The sequence below is a fragment of the Anguilla rostrata genome, chromosome 8 (assembly GCF_018555375.3).
Source record: "Anguilla rostrata isolate EN2019 chromosome 8, ASM1855537v3, whole genome shotgun sequence".
Lineage (NCBI taxonomy): Eukaryota > Metazoa > Chordata > Actinopteri > Anguilliformes > Anguillidae > Anguilla > Anguilla rostrata.
In genome coordinates, this window is record NC_057940.1 from 51,526,072 (window position 1) to 51,548,112 (window position 22,041).

Here is a 22,041-nt window from a genome sequence, read left to right on the forward strand (position 1 = left end):
CCCCCCCCCCCATCCCCCGGCCCCCCCATGTAAGGGGCCATCTCCAAATTCCTGTACTTTGTCTCTGCGGCAACAGTGGCAGCAGCGAGAGCGATAGCGCACAGCAGGGACACAGCATAGCCGCCAACCCCAAGGGGAGTTTGACCCCGGCCCCTTCAGTCAAGCGAGGTGTGGTGATTAAAAAGTGAAAAGTCACCCGTGACCCACTGTCGACCCCCCTGAGTTTTACTGCGTGTGCGGTGCCTTAAATGTCAGGTGTTTCTCAGTGTACTTGACGATGCTCGGCAGCCGCTGAACGTTACAGCGGGGTCCGCCCACCCAGGCCTTATATGGAGCTTGTAGCACACGAGAGGGCGTTTAGTGCTGTTCTTTAGTGTGAAATGTGTGTTTTTTTTTCTGTCTTGCGGTGACGGTCCGTCTCCGTCCGCGTGCGTCTGGAGGTCCTGTCTCACCTGTCTCCGTCCTGGCTGTCGTCCACGGCGGGTTCGCTGGTCGGGGTGAGGTCCGAGACGGACGGCCCCCCCTTGAACGCGGGGGGCACCTCCACCGTTTCCGACACCACCAGGGTTTCAGAGCGACTGAGCAGCCCTGAGAGAGAGAGAGGGAGGGAGAGAGAGAGAGTGATACTTGTGTCACAATGTGTACAGAACAGAGTGACCACAGTGCACATGTACGTACACATGTATGTTTCCCGTGGTTGTTCGACAGCATTTTAAGGACGAACTTGACATTTTGTGGGAAACTTCTCCACTTTATCCTTCTTCACTTCTTTTCAAATTTCTGCCCCCGTTTCACCCACTCTTCTTACCAAAATCGGGTTGGGAGGAGTCCAGGCTGGCGGTCATGCTGACGCTGACCCCTGAACCCTCACTGCCCTCTGACCCCAGGTGACCCCCCGGAGGCCCCATGGAGGCCTGTTTCTTGTGCGGAAAGGGCAGCGGGCTGGGTTCGGGGCCCACGATGCGGGTAGGGGGGACCGCCTTCTCTTTCTCACCTGCACGGAAACGGAAGGACGGTGAAAAAGGACAAAGCGTAGGGAGAAGATAATAATATGTTAGGGAATAAAACCCGAGAAAACAGAGGGCATAGATAGATTTTTTTTTTTTTTAAAGAAATTTTTTAAGAAATATGAGAAACAATCTAACTACAATGCCAGATTTCTTTTTTTTTGTATTTCTTTTTCTTGATTTCAGCGAGAGGCATTCCTAATCTGAGAATCTAAAATACCCTGAACGCTGACATGCGTTACCAACCTTACGGGCAGGGGGCGCTGCAGGAAGAACTGCAGTTTCGAGCCTCAGATACAAATACATGTCGGTTAAATACATGGGATATGGAGAGCTCAGTGCTTCCACAACCAAAGCCTCACTTTTCCTGGATATTTTTTGACAGCGTTTCCTTTCTCCCTCTAGTTATCACCGTAGCTTATGTGTGGCACATTGAATGAAAATGACCATCAATCAGAAGAAATAGAAAAATATTTAATGGAATCAAATTTTGAAGTAATGATGAAATGCATTGGTTTCCCCCAATCGTGGTATAGTGGTACTGTCGATTGTGAACCACCACAATTAAGCGAAATGTTATTGGCCAAATTCAATTCAGAGCCAGTTCAATTTAGTGGAATTTTTCACAGATTTTAAATTTGGACTTCAAGAGCAACTCCTTCCACTTATTGAATCCATGAAAGAAAAAAAAATGATTATAACTGCAAAATATAACAAAATTAAAATCTACAGGCCCTTCTCAAAACAAAGGAAATGGGGAAAGGGAAATAATATTACCCAAAGCAAACCCATAACCAGTAATCCTGAGCTTGAAAACCAACCCCTCAGTTTGACTAGGTACATGCCAGCATGCATTGGATTTGATTAGTAAGGAAGTGATTACTCAAAATAAATAAATAAATAAAATAGGGGAGCGGGGTGGAGAACAGTGAGCGCAGGCTGAGGTACCTTCATTCTCCAGTTTGGGCATTTTGATTTCATCTGAAAAAAGAAAAACAGGGCAAGAGAGTTTGTGCTTTTTCATGTTTTGCTCGCTCGAACAGTTTCCATGGCAACAGGCCATAACAGTCAGACATCTGGGTCAACCATCCAGGACAGAGCACAGCACACGACCACTCATACTAGCCCGGCTTCTCGAATAGTATTTTCCTGGAGGTCACTACAAGCCCAGGATGCAATGCTGCTTGATGCAGCAATCCTAAATCATGTCTGAAACACTGCAGAATGGCATGTTATGGCACGATTCACTTTCTAACTGCCTGTGAAGACCTGTATAGTACAATGAAAAGATCTAAAATATCTCCAGTTAGGAGGAAAGCAATCCTAGGGCGGAGTCACTGCATATTACAGAGGTGTAAGTGTGGAGTACGAGGCGGACGTACTGCTCCCAATCCAAGGTATGTTGGGGAATCTCTGTCGGGCTGAATCTTCGAACCTCCTCAGGGGATTCTGAAACGCAGGCACAGAACATTTACCTCGGTGTTGCGTCCTCCCCCTAAAATGTCACGCTGGATGTCTAGGTCGTGTCAAGGTCTTGTCACGGATGTCAGCACGGTACAATGTCCAGAACAACTCGTTCACCAAAAACTTTTCCCACCAACGTAAGTCTGTCCCTTGGGTCAAGAAACAGTACGATTCTGCAGTCTGTTAGAATGCACACCATAAGCTCCACACAAAGCTATGAAAACGGTTTCATGTTCCATTTGCTTTATCGTTTTACATTTTGTCTGGGCCCTTTTTTTGGTAAATATACATTTAGCCATACACCTTCTGTAAAGCATAGAGTTTTGTCTATATTTCATTTCATAGCTGTCTTGGATTTTTTTTTTTTCAGCATTTTATCTTCCATTGATCAAGTATTCACAGAATTGTAAGACTCATGGGCAATTTGTCCGCTACCCTTTTCTTGAAGAACCCTCTGGACTTCTTGCCGTCGTGGGTCCTGTACTTAACGCCCAGGTGCTTCATGTAGGAGACCAGGGCGGCGAAGATGGCGGTGCTGCGGGGGGACAAAGACGGACTGAGACCCACGAGCTTGGCGTCACTGTCTCAGTCACAGCAGAGGTCACGCACACTAGCGACAATAAAGAAGACACACATCTGCAGTGGCCAGGCAAGTGCATTCCAAACCACCGGTTCTTAACATTGGGACCCAAATGAAATATTTAGTACCTTTCAGGGACCCCTCAAATACACATACTAGCACAGCCTGAGGGAGGCGTTTTCCACCTTTTCTGCTCCAGGGACCCCCATGTAAACTCAAAGGCATCCAGGGGACCCCCATCATAAGTTACAAAAATATTAAAATTAAAATACAACATTTATTTTGAAATATTTTCCTATATATATATACATATAGTCATTACATATCAAGTCTGGCCAGGGAGCTTAGTATGCAATGACTATAAATAGTACCTCCAAGGACTCCCAGAGGTCTGCCTGCCTGTTGACAGCACAGGGCCTAACGGACTACAGACTCATTCCAGAACCAAACTCATACACTCCTGTGACCCATTTCGGGTCTCGACCCACAGTTACATAAACACTGCTCTAAACAATCAAGAGGCTGGAATTAAGCAGTACGGTTGGCGGCTGTTTTAGTTATTTTTAAACGGATTCCTCTTGGCTCGGGGGAGAACGACTCCGCGTGAGTCAGACCCGGGGCCACAGACGGGAGCAGCAGGGATACATCCGCACTGTCTGCGCCGGGGACAGGGCGCTGGGCGGGGCTTCGTCGCCAGGGCTGGTCCCCGAAGCCCAGGCCGCCGCAAGAACGGAGAGCCGCGTGCGGACACTCACTATTTGTCCTCGTCGATGCCGGGTCTGAAAAGAGAAGAGGAAGCGCGGTCAGAGGGAACCCTGACTCAGCCTGTCAACCCAGACGGAACGTGCACAAGACCACGACGGACAAGCGGTCACACACGCGTTCGTGCAAAAGGCAAAAATATGTTGTACACCGGGGTTGTATTCTGTCAGAAAAGCAAAGACGTTGTTTACAGTTTTAAATACATATGCCCCACAAAGGGGGTTTTTTTTTTTTTCATCAACAAATATTTCCCTGGGGTTCACTTAAAATGACCGCCGACTTTTACCCAGACAAACTTTCAATAAGATGACATTTCAATCTCTCTCCAAGGGCACATACACAGAGGCTGCCAGTTCTCTCCACATCAGTGACTCACTTTTAACCCATTCATGGCACGGTTATGACTGATGTTCTTTTTACAACCTCGCCTGGGCAGGGAGAGAGGTTATGTGTGTGCTCTCTGTGTCCCTCAAAGGTCTTCACTGTATATTTATATTTGCCGATCGTCTTGGCCTAGCCGTTACTGTGAAAGAGGACGTGTTCTGAACAGACGTACCAGCACACAAATGAGGTGACAATGATAAGATACCTGAAACGTATGAAGTTGAACTGAGGCAGTAAACGAGAACCCTTTTGGTCGTTAAAAAAAACACAGAAATCCCTTTGTAGAGGGAGGAGCCACGCGCCCAGTCAGATCCGTTAACCTCAACGCCTGAGCTGTGTTGTGCCTTTTCACGCTCGTGATTTTGCGCAGTGGCTCAGGAGAGCGGAATCGAACCCGTTTTTCCTGTCCTGCAGTCAGAGCAGCGCTAGTGATCTCGTGACTGGAGCCGGAGGAAACTAAACGAACCGACTGCTAGCCAGACGAAAAGGAAGGCGAAACAAAACATCCGGCCAGTGTAAATGTGTGCAACAGAAAATATTTTAATGAATTCAAAAAGAATAAAAAAACAAACAAAGAAAAAATTTTAAAGCATAATAAACAAAATTAATTTGATACATCATTAGTCGCCGACCTGCTAGAAAAACAAAACATGGTCAACGAAAGTAGGCAGCACTTATTCCAGAGAATACGTTTTCAATTCAATTAAATCATAAATGTCTACTTTCCCCAGTCTATGAGGCAGTATGTCTGAACTGGGCTTGGTCAAAAAAGGTCCGTCTGATGCAATATGCCCGCCGAGTGTTAAGAAATAGGATCTCTTCAAAGATCATTAAGGGAGGGACTTGTATGGGGTTTCCCAGGATGAACCAATCAGAGACAAGCAGGCTCCCTTCCTTCGTGGTTAGAGGAAAAGGAAAGTATGTTGTCATGTAAGCGGAGAGTGAAAGCAGTTGAGAAAACACAGACATCGTGTGTTTGAATCAAGGACTCGAAGCTTTCTGAGTGAGAGAGCGAGAGAAAGAGAGGATTGTACGTTACAGAAAGAGCACTGAGTCTACCGCCTCAGCTCGTTCTCTGTTATGATGTCACTGTATGATATCACAATGAAGACCTTGTTCCCATCACTGATTGGCTGTCAGCTCTTAATCCAGAAAACATCTTAGCTAAATACAAGTACTGTGTACAAGCTAAAGGCTGGTTTAAAGTCAATTCCCAAATATTAAATTTAGTTGCCCTTTATTTTTTCTGTCTTAAACAACAACTTCCAATCTGTACACGTGTGAATTTGTTGGCAGGAGGTAAATAAAAGCTGCAGCGCGGTAGGCCTGATGTGTGACCTGCTGCGCGTGAGAGAGGACTGCTAACCGCTAACAGCTGGCGCGGTCGCGCTGGGAGTGCCGAAGAGCCGCCGCGCCGAGGCAGAGCCTCGTTAGCGCTGCGCTAGCAACCGTTTTCCCCCCCCGTCTCCCAGCGACAAACGAACACCCTTCTCAAGTCCGATCAGACTGCAGTAGTCCTCCCCCCCTGGTTGGATGGGTGCCACGGAGGAAACCCCCACTCCCCCCCGCTTTCTGCCAGCGTGGCAGCTCTGACTTCGTCTTTCCCTTCCTCTACCTCACCCCGCCCCACCACCCACCCCCCCTCCTCCTCCTGCCTTCTCCCCTCTCACCAGCTCAGCGTTGGTCCTCTGCCAAGCTGGTCTGGCATAGAGGGGGTTGATACCACTCAAGTTCCTTTTCCAACTCCCCACCCCCCCTCCACAGTGTTAGTCCAACGGGCTAATCCACTCTCCAGCTCTTGTGCTTACATTTATTCTGTCAGCAAGCAAACTCATACAGCAGCTTACAGAGCGCTGGGGCTAACGATGCTAGGCTAAGAGTAAAAGCGAAACTGCTGCATTTCCCTATCGATAGCCGCTATGCTGAAGAGCGATACTGAAGAGCACAAATTAAAGTCGATAGGAAAATGTGCACCTAACCCCTAATTGCTCCCAAAGAGCTGATTGGCACCTTGCATGGCAGCCTTTCACCGTTGGTGTGTGAGTGTGTGTGTGAATGGGTGAATGAGAGGCATCAATTGTAAAGCGATTCGGATAAAAGCGCTATATAAATGCGGTCGATTAACCATTTACCGAAAAAGTAAAATGGCAAGTAGGAAGACCAGGTCAGCTCTTTCTGCAGTAATGCTAGAGGACAGTGCCAATCGGTGCTTGTTTGCCTGCTACTTCAGTTAAACGGTCTCCTGCTGAAAATGAGCTGAAAATCATCTATAAGGCAGCTGGCTACTTCATGGAAAGCTCACTGAGGCTTAAAAGCTACATACCTTATTCCAGTTATATAGTATAACTAAAATGCATTCGTAAAAATATAACGACAAATTATCGCGTTCACTGGATACTCTCACTTGTAAACGAGCTGCGCCGCCATTTTACGCCGCCATTACTTTAATGGACGAAGCCTGAGGTAATTGCAAAGGCCTATGGGATATCCTAACCCGGATGCGTCCGATGCTGCCTTCAAAATCGTCCGACCGACGGCGCCTTAGCAGGCATCGTTTTTTTCGCTAACTTTCTAACGAGACGCGCCTCGGCGTGTTCCTGCCTCGGAGTGCCGCCCGCGAAGGCAGCGTTTTCGCCGTTTGAGACCCGGTCCGAGCATCTTACTCATCGGTACAACGGCAGTGCGGCCTCCGGGTCCCACACCCAGTTCCCTGACCGCCGCACCACGCTTTGGGCCATTAAGATAGAACAGCAAAATGAGCATTAGACAAACGAACAAAGGAGCAATTAAAACAAACTGGCGTGTACAAAAACGTACACAAAAGCGGTTCAAATAGGCTCGAAAAGTTGTAAAGTTGACCGTTCATGGTTTACTTTTGTCCCTCCCACTTCGGCTGGTGCTCCGTGTTCTGTAGTGTCAGTGAGGCGCTAGTGTCTAGCAGCTGTGACGGCCATGTTAGCAGCGGTTAGCACGCCGCGCTGTAGTGTCAGTGAGGCGCTAGCGTGTAGCAGCTATGACGGCCATGTTAGCAGCGATTAGCACGCCGTGCTGTAGTGTCAGTGGGCCGCTAGCGTGTAGCAGCTGTGACGGCCATGTTAGCAGCGATTAGCACGCCGTGCTGTAGTGTCAGTGGGGCGCTAGCGTGTAGCAGCTGTGACGGCCATGTTAGCAGCAGTTCGCACGCCGCGCTGTAGTGTCAGTGAGCCGCTAGCGTGTAGCAGCTGTGACGGCCATGTTAGCAGCGATTAGCACGCCGCGCTGTAGTGTCAGCGAGGCGCTAGCGTGTAGCAGCTGTGACGGCCGTGTTAGCAGCGGTTAGCACGCCGCGCTGTAGTGTCAGTGAGCCGCTAGCGTGTAGCAGCTGTGACGGCCATGTTAGCAGCGGTTAGCACGCCGCGCTGTAGTGTCAGTGAGCCGCTAGCATGTAGCAGCTATGACGGCCATGTTAGCAGCGATTAGCACGCCGCGCTGTAGTGTTAGTGAGGCGCTAGCACGTAGCAGCTGTGACGGTCGTGTTAGCGGCGATTAGCACTCACGGGATGTCGGAGAGCTTCTCCAGCAGGTTTTCCGCCACGGCCTTCTCCTTCATCTCCGTGGGGATCCTCTCCGTGGGGTGGTGGGACTCCACCTCGATCAGCTCGTGCTCGTTGAGTATCATTCCCATCATCCTCTTCTGCCTGCGGGCGGGCGGGGGGGCAAATTAAGAATTTGTTAGTATGAACGCTCAGACAGAGCGAAGTACATTAACACAGTGCTGTTAAGGGTTTGGGGGGTGGGGGGACATCAGTACACACAGTACTGTTTAAGGCAGAGAGAGAAAGAAGTGATCAAGTAGTTTAATGGCATTTCAGGCACTGAGCCACACCAGTAGTTCTTTTTTCTTCACTTTTTTTTTTTAATACAGGTGCAGATTTTGCGGGCTGTTCTTCACATGAATCACATGAAATCACTAAATTTAATTTGGTTAATTTGCTAAATCATGTACAGGGCAAAGGTATATACAGGACAAACTTATAAGAGGCTATTGGCAGAAAGTGCAGTTTTTAAAGTCTATTCCAAGTGTAACCCATGGAATAGGCATTAAAATTATGAAACTGTTTTACATAATGTTTTACATGCATTGAGTAGATAAGCTAGGCGGACTCAAACCGTTTAGTTCAAAGAACCACCCTATGTTCCAATTCTTATTCTGTCATAAATTTGCCGGGTGCTGATTGGTTAATGGGTGGGCGTGTTCTCACTTGAAGTCATCCAGCTGCCGCATGATCTCGGGTACCAGCTGGGCCTGGATTTCCTCAGTGAAGCGCTTCTGCATGTCCTCACTGATGCTTTCTGGACGTGAACGCTCTGAGACACACACACACACACACACACACACACATACACGCCCGCGTTCACACACACACAAGCGCACGTACGCACACACACAAGCGCACGTACGCACACACACACACACACACACACACACATGCACGCCCGTGTTTACACACACACAAGCACACGTACGTATACACACGCACACACACACACACACAAGCACACGCATGCACGTACACGTGCACATGCACACACACATGCACCCACGCGCACACACACACACACACACAAACAAACCCGTCAAACTGTCGTTTTGTGGCAGTGCTTCTGAGATTTTTTCCCCACTGTAAATTCTATTCTACATGTCAGTGTTTGTACTGCCTTCACTACGCATCGTGCATCATGATGCTGTAGGAAGTGTGCTGTTGTTTATCTGGCCAAGTGTCTCTTGCAAAAAAGAGATTTTAATCAGTAACCCATTTAAATAACAGTTTACTGAGAGAGAGAGAGAGACAGAGAGAGGAGGGGGGAGATAGAGAGAGACAGAGAGAGGGGGGAGAGAGAGAGAGATAGGGAGATAGAGAGAGAGACAGAGAGAGAGTGAGAGACAGAGAGAGAGAGAGAGAGAGAGAGAGAGAGAGACAGAGAGGGGGGAGAGAGAGAGAGTGAGAGACAGAGAGAGAGAGAGCGAGAGAGAGACAGAGAGAGATTTAGGGGGGTAAATGAGGAATATCTGAGAGCCTACCGAACTCAACGGACACATGGGTGGGCACTGGCACTCTGAGGATCTGAGCGAGAGACAGACAGTGAAGAGCAGGAGAGAGAGCAGACCTGCTTCAGCAATTACACACATCCATTACATACACACTACAGGGCTCACATAAGCACAATACAACATACACATTACAGGGCTCACATAAGCACAATGCGACATACACACTACAGTGCTCACATAAGCACAATACAACATACACACTACAGGGCTGACATAAGCACAATAAGACAAAAAAACTACAGGGCTCACATAAGCACAATACAACATACACACTACAGGGCTGACATAAGCACAATACAACATACACACTACAGGGCTGACATAAGCACAATAAGACAAAAAAACTACAGGGCTCACATAGGCATAATACAACATACACACTACAGGGCTCACATAAGCACAATACAACATACACACTACAGGGCTCACATAAGCACAATAAGACATACACACTACAGTGCTCACATAAGCACAATAAGACATACACACTACATGGCTCACATAAGCACAATAAGACAACAATAATGCCATCGACTTTTCGGACCTCCCTTCTTCAGACTAACAATTAACAACAATTTTCAATTGTGATAAAATAAAATTTTTATACATTTCATATAACTAAAGCTGCCAGCCACAACTAGCAATAACTACCCACAACAAACTTCATTTCCTATTGCTCGATTAGTTATTATTGGCTGTAGGGTTACAATGTTTTTCCGACTGTACATTTGGCTTTTTGATAAATGTAATATTCAAATTCACACAGGAAGGAATGACCAAGCGAAAGAGTGCAGGCCTAAGCACGGTAAGGCGCTCCTGCCGCAACTACCCGTGCAGACATGAGAAGTGCATTCCCACAGAGCGACTGAAAGTAACACCCTGGTGTCTGCAAGTTCTGCTGCAGTGAAATTCGAAGAGGAACAACCACCACAACCCAAGTGAGAAACCAAAGCCACTTGAATGTTTTTTACTTACACAACTTTTTAAAATAGCATTGACACTGCATCCATTTACGCAGCTGGACATATACAAGCAATGCAAGTACCTTGCTCAAGGGTACAACAGCAGTGTCCTACCCCGGAATTGAACCTGCAACCTTTCGGTAACGAGCCCGGTTCCTTACCCGCTATGCTACTCTGCCGCCCCCCCCCTTGAGAAACATGCTGATTCAGAGACTCCGTTCTGCACTGCAATGGCAAATGCGCAGGGGTAACCACAGAGTAACGTTAGCCAGCATATATCTACTACGCAACCAGAGAAGGGCAGACGCTCCTGAAGCCCCTAACCCCTGGAGAAGATGAAGTCAATCACGACGCAGCCCGCTGGCAGGGCGGGTTACTTACTGCTCCCTTGTCCACGAACGTGTTGTAGAAGTCCACGAAGTGCTTCTTGGTCTCTTTGGCGCTGAGGGGCTTGAAGAGGTCGGCGTGGAGGTAGCACAGCTGGGGGAAGGGAGACAGGGAAACGAGGTGGGACAGGGGGACGTGGAGAGGTGGATAAAGGGGAGGAGGTCAAGGGGGCACGAAGCGTTTGGACGGATTCAGAGGAGGCTTTGATCCATTCACCAGGCCTGTGCATCACAGTCCGCTCTCCACCAACGCAGAAGTCATAGAGCGCATGGTGTCAGGGGCTGGAGTGACACACCATGACTAAACACCAGACAGGACACTTTGCGTGGGCGGCTGTACAGGGTAAGCTAAAGAGATTCAAGATTCAAGATTCAAAAACTTTATTGTCCATTAATGCAGGCAATAATGGAAATTTGTCTTTCGCTGGTGCATAGCTCACGTAGAGACACAATACAGTACATATAAAAGCATCAAATGAACACAAAAAGACAACACAGTACATGTAGTAAAATCCCATGCAGTAAAAATGTAAAATGCGGTAAAAAGTGGTGTACTAAACAGGAGTAAGAGTTAAAAGGTAAGAAGTAAAAAAGTTAAATATGAAGTGCTGTACGCTAGCTCAGCTCAGGAAGTCCGTAGGTTCCTCCTCAGCAGAGAGAGGGACGGAGGGAGGGAGGGAGGGAGACGAGAAAAGAGCAGCAGCTCATCTGTGCGAGTCACGTGGTCTGGACGCGGGGAGGAGGAGATAAAACAAGCCTCACAGGCGCACTTTCGCGGGTTTCGGGGAAGCAACGGTCTGACGCGGGGAAGAACTCGCACAACCGCACGCTAGAGCGGCACGTAGCCAGAGATAGCGATTAGAGTGTTTTTCTGCCCTCGCTGGTTAAGCTGAACAGCCGACGACAGCTGAAGATAAAAAAAAGAAGAAAAAAAAAAGAAAAAAAGGCAACTGCAAAGAATTCTGGGATGGTGGAAAATTGCTCTGGGCTGACTGAAAATGAAAATAGGAGCTATTAAATGAATAATGACTTTATGCATAATGCACCCTTCACACAGTTTGCAGCCCCAACGAGATACAGTAAAATAAAACAAACAAAAAAACAAAAACCAAAGTAAAAAAAAGTAAACAGTAAACATAAAGACACAAAGACAGAATAAACGAGAGCGATTGTTAAAATGAACTGAGGACTGAGGAAGGCCGAACTCAAAATGCCTCACTCTATCCCTCATTTCCTTCTCTCTCTTTCTATTCCTGTTCTCTTCCTCCCTTTGCTCAGTTGTATGTGTGTAGAGAGAGAGAGAAAGAGCGAGAGGGAAAGCGGAGGAGACTGACCAGTGGAGAGAGAGAGAGAGAGAGAGAGAGAGCGAGAGACTCACCAGTGGAGCAGTGTCAAACTGCAGAAGGACGTGGTGCAGGAAGACCAGCAGGTGAGTAGGCCTGTCCTTCAGCAGGTCGATGCTGTTGAAGTGGCTGCACTGGTCGTCCACCGTCTGGGGGAGCCAGGCCAAGACCCAACACATGAGAGCTACGCACACCAACGCAGCGCAGAGCTCCAGAAAAGCCTTCTCGCCCGGACACTTCACAGGGGGGGGGCTGGCCCGAAATAAGGAACACTGGAACACACTGGAGCACGCCGAGCTCGCGGCTAAAAACACGATCCAATGAGCAGGGTAGACAGACGCTTCCTCTGAGGAAGACGCCGTCGACGTCGAAACGTCAGTCCGCCATGCTCAGTCTACCCTGTTCACCGTCAGCCCTGCCATGTTTGTTTCAGGCCAGTCCCTGGGAAGTGTCCGGGTAAGGAGGTCGTCTCTAGTTTGACAGCCCTGGTAGTTTAGCACCTATTCAGTCCTCTTTTATGAGTTGGCTTGAAGCACATCGGGCATCTTCCTTTCATAGCACAGAACCCCCACCCCCCTCCCCCCCTCCGTTTACACAGAATGACAAACAGCCTATTCCGTTGAAGTCTGAGCAAACCCCACAGATACGACGGCCACTTACGGGACCCAGGTCGTTCTCGAAGAAATCGTCCTCTGCTCCGATGATGCTCATGGTGGGGTTCGAGCACGGGGCCCAAAACAGCCCAGACTGAGAGGGAGGGAGGGAGGGAGGGGGAGATGACGGAGAGTTAGAGATGGAACTTACACACACCGCCTGGTTGGGATCCCAATATACCATTGCAGGGGTGTAACAAATATTCAAATAATCAAAATGCATGTTTTAGAAAGCACCTAGAAGGAACCACCACCACCTTAGCGAAAAAAACAACAAAAAACTTAATATTTCAAATTAGGAGAAAAAGAAAAGACCAGCATTCCATAGGAGAAGCACATCTATGACGCTGGCAGAAGACTTCCTTTTTTTTTGCCACACTGAGACCTTGGTCTACCCACAGGTTGCGCAAGCAGCACTGAGCACCTCTCAAAGATCATTAAACTTCCACAGACGACTTCCCTAAACGTCAGCTCGGGGCGCGCCGCGTGCGCATCGACAGCGCAGCGTGAAACGACTGCGCAGGTTTGATGTCACGGTCTTAGCTTCGTTTCCCTTGGCGGTTCGTTTTTACGCGCGGGGGGGGCCGCGTTCGGGTCGCCCTGGCGGGATTGGCGCCAAGGCCAGGTGCCGCGCAGACAGGCCTCGCCGAGCTGAGCTGAGCTGAGCTGAGCTGAGCTGAGCTGAGCTGAGCTGAGCTGAGCTGAGCTGAGCTGAGCTGAGCTCGCGCGCCAGCCGCCGGACCGCAGAACCCCCTCCGTCGCTCCCAGTCGCCGCCAGCAGTCAGCGCAGGAAATTACAACCTGCGTACGAAGCGTCTGTCTCCGGTCGACCGGCACCGCGCGGCGGCGCGACTTCCTTCAGCGTTCCCTCGACTCCGGGGATGAATCCAGATTCTAAAAGTACCGAAGCGCGTCACACCAACTGTGAGGAGACTCCACAGGGACTGTGGGGACACCAGTGCGGTTAAAAAACAAACAAAAAAACATTCAGGGTCTCAACTGTAATGGTGCGGCACTACAAAAGAAAAAATGCATTTCTAAACCACTGTGTAAATGTTTCCTGGAACCAGGACAACATTAAACATTATCGTCAACATTAAACTGTCATGAACTTTAAACCCGGAATAGACGGCGACGATGAGTCAGAGAGCAAAAATCACCCAGGAAATGATATCAGATAAGGATAAGAGATCACACAGAAGCTCAGTGGGGCGAGTGCGTCGGGCTCTCGAACGTTCGCACGGAAACAGACGGCCAGATTTCAGATCGGATAAGCTGAAACGGCCCGGCCGCGCTGCGAGAGCGTCCGAAACGATCTCCAGCTCACCGAGTTTCCACAGCAACCGGGTCAACTTCCTGTCGCGTTCGCTCCTCAATACCTCTACCACCATAACAAGCACGGGGATGTTTCCCTTGGCGTCTCTGGCGTCGAGACCAGCCAACCTTTACAGCACTGCGTGAGCACGCTTTCGCCGTATTAAAAATAGAAATCCAGACTTCTGAACTGAATTAGGAAAACAAAAGGCAAAAGTCCCTCCGACTCCATAGATAAGTGATCAGCAGGATGAATTGTCTGAACTTTCTCACTTAAGTGTTTGCCACCCCAATGGATTTCATTTTTTATTTTTTTTTTACCTTTAGCTTTAACATACGGAATAATTCGCAGGGATATAGAACCGGTTTCCTGAAATAAAGATAAAGGCAATGGAAGGTAAAATTTGTTTCATTTTGCAGTGATTCATGAGTCTAGCTATTCACTATGGTCCGAATGACTCCTTATAGCTGCTCATGGACAGGACTGTTATGATGTCATCTAATAACAACAACTTGCCCATATAAGGAGAAGTTAAATCGCAGGGTTTAAATTGGGAACAGGCCTATGCTGTGCAATTAAATAGAGTAGGCGGTGACAGTTATATTCATACCTTTTGTATATCATCACGTGAATGACAACGATTTGATATCGCAAAGCCATAACCTAAAAGGCTATCTCACAATTTTCCTTTGAGGGATTTTTCTAAGAGGCACTTGATGTAACCGACATCTTAACTCATATATACACTCGACATATAAAAATATGAAACCCAGGAGTACAGTACACTTGCATTCTCACTTAAAGGTGAGGGATGAAGTTTGAGATTTATTTCCAGATTTTATTTTTGTTTTTCAACCAAGCCCAACACATTCTGAACAAAACAATACTGCATCACCAGAATTCCACCAATGAAACCTTAACCTTAACCTAAAATTTCATATTCAATGAAGTGGCCAATGATGACCCATCATGGCCTTCTTTACTGTCCATAATGCAGTGGGAGGGGCCCGAGCATGTCAAACAAAACCCTGCAATGACATCACAATGACTGTCAGAACAGAGTGGACTTGTGCACCCTGTACATACCACTGAAGACCAGTAGGCAGCTAGGGATGAGGGGATAGGATGATCCATATGGGGTATCCACTTATGGGGCCAAGATACAGTATGATACATATCACACAACAATAATAAAACATTTCACACCTGCTCAGGCCTGACATTAATGATGATAAGCAATATAGAAACCTCAAGGATGGGGCTTTCACAAGGGCTAGCTCAAGAAGACCATCAATGAACACGGAAACATTTTCATTTCCAAACAGTAGTGTGACGCCTAATTATTAAAAATGATATCAGTATTATCACTAGCACCTGCAGTCTAGTCATTTAAATTGTTACGTTTAATTCATGAAGTTCTTAAGCTGTCTGTTGCATTAGAAAAACATTTACAAAAACATTTATTTATCTGTTGAACAACCATGTCCATGAAGTGACAGAAAAACTGTGAATTTAACGGTAGAAATTCAACACAATTCAACAATGCACAACAGCACTATAAATAGCCAAGACCAGGACCAAAATTGTCTTTGGTCAAACTACAAATGAATACTATCCTAAATGGATTGGCAGACGTAGCCGGATTGGTACAAATACAATTCGTAACTATTTTCAGCTGTGTCACTTCGAAGTTTGAAATAAGTCAATTTAGACCACTGGGTAGTATGAATACTCTGTCTGCCATTACAATACACAAGAACCAGACCTCTACCACGTACCAACGAAGTTCTGTGATTGTGTGGACTTAACATACACATTACAGGTGCTCGGTGTTGCTACCTTCCTCTGACGACAATACAATAATTCTGCAGAACCGCCCAAGCTCCCTGGGGTCCTGATTAGTCTTGCAGGGTTGCCCATTGTGGTGCCTGGGCACAAAGTGCAGCATACTAATAATCATGAAATACGTATAATTTCCTCAGGAAATAATCAGCAGAATTTCCTGTTGACCTGTTTGTGAGAAAAACCGTAAAGAGAGAAGTGGAGGGGGGGAGGATGGTGAGATAAAGACATCCTTTCAGTTTATTTTTTTATTTTTTTACACAGGCTCACAACTGCCAACATTATATCTGAACATCTCTTCTCTTGTAAACTAACTCGTAGTTCTAATCTCTCCATCTAATCTGCAAACTGTTTCCCTCCCTCCTTTTCAAATATAATGTTGCCAGTAGTGAGCCTGTGTAAAAATAAAAATGAAAATAAAAAATAGGCTAAACCGAAAGAACGGAAAACACAAAGGCGGGAACATGCAGCTCAGAGGGAAAGACTAGAGGGGCAGAGAATTATGGGAAATGCTCACAGGGACAAAGACAACTCAGGAAGTACTGGAATAAAAGAGAAGCGTATCAAGTGTGATTACAAGAATATTAGAGGAGATAACAAAAGCAGAAAGGGAAGTGAAAAAGATTTTTCAACACGCTGTATTTATAATCCATGGGTTGCAACCTTGCAGGGCTAATGAAGTCACATTTTCAACCTGAACTGACACATCAAAATACAGGAAAGAGAGAGGCTGTTGAACTGGAAATGAGCGAATGGGCGTCCTGGGAAGATTTAGTGAGGGAAGATCTGTGCGGGCAACAAGTAAAATAAAGCTTGATACTACAGAGAACGTGTTAGCAATTAAACTGCTCCAAACCCTACAGCAGTGGTTCCCAGACCTGTTACTGGAGATCTACCGTCCGGTAGGTTTTCACTCCCCAAACAAAAGCACATCTCATTCAACAGCTGGAGCAGGGCAGCCCAACGCTGTTCCTGGAGATCTACCGTCCTGTAGCTTTTCACTCCGAGCCTAACAAAGCGCGCCTCATTCCACAGCTAGAGACCTCCTTGAGCTGCTAATTAGTAGAGTCGGTTGTGTGCCAAGTTGGGGTTAAAATGAAAACCCCCAGGATGGCAGATCTCCAGGAACAGGGTTGGGAACCACCGCTCTACAGTTTTCCTGCCTCCGTGCCTTCATGACCAAGATGATTCTCCCATGGCGTTTCAGTGTCAGGGAGGGCCCGTCCGATACAGCCGCACTCTCGTACTGTAGAAACGGATCGTCGCGTTGGCCGGCCCATAACGGCACGGTTGTGAGGCAGCAGCAGGGTATGTGTGGAAATCGGACAGACTCCGATGGAATGAGACAGTTCTTCCCCCTCGCAAAGGCCTATCTTCATTAACCCTTCAAGGTGTGAGATCACAAATAAGTGAACAGAATGTTCTTAGCTGAACATTCTAATGCTGATGTCACAATCACCACTGGTAAACGAAAGCAGAGGAGTTCTAGAACACTGCCTTAGAATTTTGAGAGAAACATTCCAAAATCCTACTCTTCAAAGGATTAGCTAAACCTCGTGAAAATGACCCTCCGCGGTAGAAGCCCTTCCTCAGCTCTCCCAGTCCTTGCTGCATTCACAAGTCAAATTTTACTTGACCAAGTCAACACTCATTCACACTTTCTGAAATGGAGAAGTGCTCAATAAAAAATGTGTATCAGGTTATTTACGGAATGATCTTTGATGCCGATATGAATGTTTATTCAGTTCCTTTATCGTGCACCCTACTTCCTCCTTCTAGACCAGTCGTTCACATCTGCTGACCTTCCATCTTTCACAAAGCTCTACCTCTCTATCTTCCCGTTCCCCCTTTCCCTATACGCTGCCACTAAGTCTTATACCTGGCAACAATCCAGCTGCCTGTATCTCTCCATATATCTCTCTTTTGCAGTCTTTTTCACCCCATACTGTAGCCCTAGAAACTATAAAGAGTCTCTCTCATTCTCTCTCATCAGCTTCATTGGGAACATCAAAACATTTAAAACGGAAGGACTCTGATTGCGACTGTTTAGCGTTCAATGTTCATAATGAGTCTTTATCGGTACCGTTTCCTCCCAGAGAATGCCTGACAAGATCCCACATGACTGAGCTCAATTCGAAAAGTGAGCGTCAATGATCAACCCCACACACTCGCATGCTCTCTCACACATCACACACACTCTCGCTCGCTCGCTCGCTCACTCACTCAGTCACTCGCCAGCCTACAGTTCCCACTGACGCAACATCGTTTTACTTAAGCAGAAGTAATACGGTCTGATTTGGTGTTATGATCATTTTCACAAAGCTTAAATGCATAATCATCTAAAACAGCTCAACACAAGCGGGCAAGTCAAAGTAGTGTGATGCTACGCGTGTTGTCACGCTCACACTCTAAACCAAATGTCACAGTGGAGGTCGATCGTTCTCATGCCATGTTTGTGTAAACAGCCTACGCCACTGAACCTCAGCCAATCGGAACGCTTGATCGTGCTGATGCTACGCGTGTTGTCACGCTCACACTGTAAACCAAATGTCACAGTGGAGGTCGATCGTTCTCGTGCCATGTTTGTATAAACAGCCTACGCCACTGAACCTCAGCCAATCAGAATGTCAGACTGAGCTGCAAAGAGAAAGGGATTATACAGAGTCTGCACTGACGTTATACATCATCAAGCTCTAGCTAGCCAACAGCAGAGAGTGCCACTGAGCACTCGATGACGTATGATGCTGGTGCAGACTGTCCTCTATGTTGTGTAATTTTTTTAACGATATCGTAAACAATTTAAGGATAAAATTTTTCAAATATATTTTTTTCCAGTCAACTGATATGGGAAACACATCATTTGGAGAAAGAGGTTGTGTAATTGTTTGCTCATGAGAAGATAAGATTTTAAAGTTTTCCTCTATGGGAAATCCCATTGTTTCAAACCACTTTCTGGGTCCAGTAATTTTATTTTTTTTGTGGTGGGCGGGGCTTAAACACTCTATTGGGGGGATATCCATTAAAGGTACTTCTGAATATGGCTTCGACAAAGCAGAAGCTTCGTTGATCCTGCTGTGTGACTGGACACAGCACACCGTGAAACATTTTGTGTTACATCAACTCTCGCAGAGTACATGTGGTCCCTACTGTACTCATACGGACTCTGTTACAGATGAATTCAACAACATTTACTTGCGGAGACCAACCCACTGTACACAACTGTTCTAGCACTTCATGATCCTTATACAGCTGTATAATTGAAGCAATCAGGTAAACTTGCTCAAGTACAGAGTTCCTTCCCGGGATCGAACCACGCCTTCGGTTACACTCCAGTGCTCCACTGGCCACTCCGTCCTTAACGAAAATTAAACCGAACACCACGTGCAGGGAAACCTGGTCTGCGTGCACTTCAGACGTCGCTATATTCATCACGACACTCGCTCTCCTTTTCCTGCGGCAGGCCGACCCCCCTTCGCTGTTTCCACTCCACGTAGCTGCAGCTGGCCTCCGTAGAGGCGATGACAGCCCAGTGTTTAGTGGCCTGTTCGCGTTGCACCCTCTCTCCCAGGCCGCTCTCTCTCTGCGGGCCTTTTGAGCACGCTGGCCCCTCTCTGTCGCTCTCTCTCTCCCTCTCTCATCGTGGGGCTCACCTCTTTCTCTACTCATTCTCTCTTTCTCTCTCTCCCACGCCGCTCTCTCTGCGTGCGTATGTGCAGTATGACCCCTCTCTGTCGCTCTCTCTCCCTCTCTCATTGTGGGGCTCACCTCTTTCTCTACTCTCTCTCTCCCTCCCCTCCCCCGTGCCCTCGATCTCTCTCTCTCTCTCTCTCTCCCGCATTGAGCACAGTCCATGAAAGCCCAGTCCAGTGTTTTCCACACGGACCCCTCTGAATGAAAGGGACAATGCCCTCTCTCGCTCTCCGTTTCTCTCTCCCTCTCTTTATCTCTCTCCCCCTCCCTCTCTCTCTCTCTGTTTCTCCCTCTCGCTCTCTCTCTCCCTCTCATTTCATTGTTCACACCTGTGTGCCTGTGGCAGCATAACTCCCAACAGAACCGTCTGAGGTGACTCCACCCCCCCCCCCCCTCACCCCCGCCCCAAGAGGGTTTTTAAATGAAAGCAGCAGTTTAGCATTACAGACACAGGCCCTTTTCCCACAGGTCACAAATGAATTTTCTCGCCGTTACGTCACTGCCGTAGCATGACCAGGGCTCTTTCACTCCCCCCCCCCCCCCGCTTTTCTGTCTTCTACCCACACACTCTGTGTTCTTTCTCACGGTCAGCCCACATACCTGCTCCCTGAACCCGTTCGCAGTTGAGCGAGCAATTCCGGCAAACGCAAAAAAAAAAAAAAAAGTAAAATAACCGTGCCGGTTATGACAGACGCGTCGCACGCAAATACCTGCAGATCGAGCGACCGGTCTCACACAGAGAGGGGGGCGGAGCCACAGGGTTCTGCGAATACCTGCGCCGATCACGAAAGAACACAACCAGTGCGGGAGGGCCACAGTACCTGCTTACGTCTTGTGTGTGTTTCAGCAGCAAAGTGAACTTCAGCAACAGGCTGTCTGAAGAGTCCGGGCATCTTGTTACCGTGCCCTGAATTCGCATCGGATAGGAAGGAGACCACAAAGATCTGCAGACACTATGGTCCTCCAGGCCTGGAGTTTCAGACCATTGACACAGAGAAAGAAAACACACTCCAAACCTACACACATACAAGCATATAAATGCCCATCACAGGAACACCTACAGCAAACACTGCAAAGCAGCAACTCCTGTTCTTATTTTAACAAAGATATACACTTCTCTATTGGTGAAAATCTTAGGCATAATTAATTCAGCTGCACACAAACTGGCAAAAACATCACAGAACACTGCTCAAAGAACACCGATTCAGTTACAAGTGTATGTGGTGAATGTATGTGTACAAGTGTATGTGGTGGAAGAGAAAAAAACAATCGTGAATCCGCAATAGCTGCGACCGCACACACGCATGCATCCATGTGTGCACGCATCCGCGCACACACCCTCACACAAACGTGTGACCTCTGCTTTGGCTCATGACCAACCTTTCCACAAAATCTTGTGCAAATCTGTGAATCCATTCGGGAGTTATGCGCCTTTTTGTGATAGGCCACGCCCATCGCCACGCCCCCTCTTGGTCAATCGGCCTGAAAGTTACTCAGCTCTACCTTCGGTCATGACCAACCTCCATGCCAAATTTCAGCCTCCTGGGGCGAAAACTGTGGCCGCTACGGGGTGGGACAGTTTTGTGGACCAACCGACCAACCGACCAACCGACCGGCCGACCGACAGACAGAGCTATAGAGCTGCGGTCACAGCTAATACAAACCAAGGGGAAATCCTTAGTTTGACATGATGAGCTTTCATCAAACTGTGGGAGAGGAGTGAGAAGTGGGACCGTGAATGTGTAGCTATAATCTTCTGGAACCTTCCCTAAACTCCCTTGACCTTGAGTCTTCGTCTGTAGTAACCAATTAAGCAGGGTACTTCCAGACACTACAAAAAATAGGAGGAAAAACCCAGAACAGCACATTTATACAACTCCTCAGCACCAACCGCATCACCTGCATTAAATGTAAAGGCTGTTTAGAAAGGAACATGCATGCATTTTCCCCTAAACATAATGGATATTTTTTTTGGCTCGCCCATCATCCTGGGGAGCTACTGTGGACTGTTTGAAGGATATTCTTCTAGCCAGGTTCCAGCCTCTCTCAATCTCCCGCTTAACCAGTAAGCTTCTTAAATAAATGTATTACGATTTCTTCACCGCTACCAGAAGGGGGTATGTGAACCGGTGGGAAAGAGTCCACGAATACCAGAGAAGTTAGAAGGAAAGGAGGGGTATTAAATAGTCCGCATTCCACCGAGAGAGAGAACCTAGCCCGAGGGTTTCAAACAAGACAGCGCTTGCTGAGGGCGGGTGGAGCGGTCTACCATTCCTGTTACAGCTGCAGCAACGGTGTCAAAGGAAGAAAAGGGGAGGGATGGGGGCATGACGGGACGTCACGATTGTTTTGGCAACATGGCGGTGGAAGAAGTGTAGCATTTACCACAAGAGAAACGTTAAACGTTAATTTGGGTCTCCTCACATGGCGGAGGAAGTTGCACTTTGATTTCACAGTTTGATTGGTCTCAAGTGTCAAATCAGTTAACAGGAAAGCCAGAATATAGTGTTTTTATTTTTGTTTTGTTTTTTTCTTGCTTGTTTATATTATTTGGAATCAGT

General features: G+C 47.5%; 1 protein-coding gene across 4 annotated transcripts in view; it reads right to left on the reverse strand.

Moving 5' to 3' along the window:
• Positions 1 to 22,041, reverse strand: part of LOC135261921 (rho guanine nucleotide exchange factor 1-like) — a 42,885-nt gene that overhangs the window by 19,602 nt on the left and 1,242 nt on the right. For 2 of the 4 annotated variants that reach the window (XM_064348620.1, XM_064348618.1), the window contains exons 1-13: positions 20,302 to 20,388; positions 12,641 to 12,727; positions 12,016 to 12,129; positions 10,633 to 10,731; positions 9,260 to 9,302; positions 8,439 to 8,544; positions 7,734 to 7,874; positions 3,807 to 3,830; positions 2,907 to 3,006; positions 2,390 to 2,456; positions 1,956 to 1,988; positions 809 to 994; positions 453 to 588 (exon numbers count right to left, since the gene is read on the reverse strand). In XM_064348620.1, coding sequence (XP_064204690.1) covers positions 453 to 588; positions 809 to 994; positions 1,956 to 1,988; positions 2,390 to 2,456; positions 2,907 to 3,006; positions 3,807 to 3,830; positions 7,734 to 7,874; positions 8,439 to 8,544; positions 9,260 to 9,302; positions 10,633 to 10,731; positions 12,016 to 12,129; positions 12,641 to 12,727; positions 20,302 to 20,373 — 1,208 coding nt within the window. In that variant the 5' untranslated portion in view covers positions 20,374 to 20,388. Of the gene's footprint in view, positions 1 to 452; positions 589 to 808; positions 995 to 1,955; positions 1,989 to 2,389; positions 2,457 to 2,906; positions 3,007 to 3,806; positions 3,831 to 7,733; positions 7,875 to 8,438; positions 8,545 to 9,259; positions 9,303 to 10,632; positions 10,732 to 12,015; positions 12,130 to 12,640; positions 12,728 to 20,301; positions 20,389 to 22,041 lie in introns of those variants that run through there. The other 2 variants (XM_064348619.1, XM_064348621.1) reach the window with 2 other exon arrangements.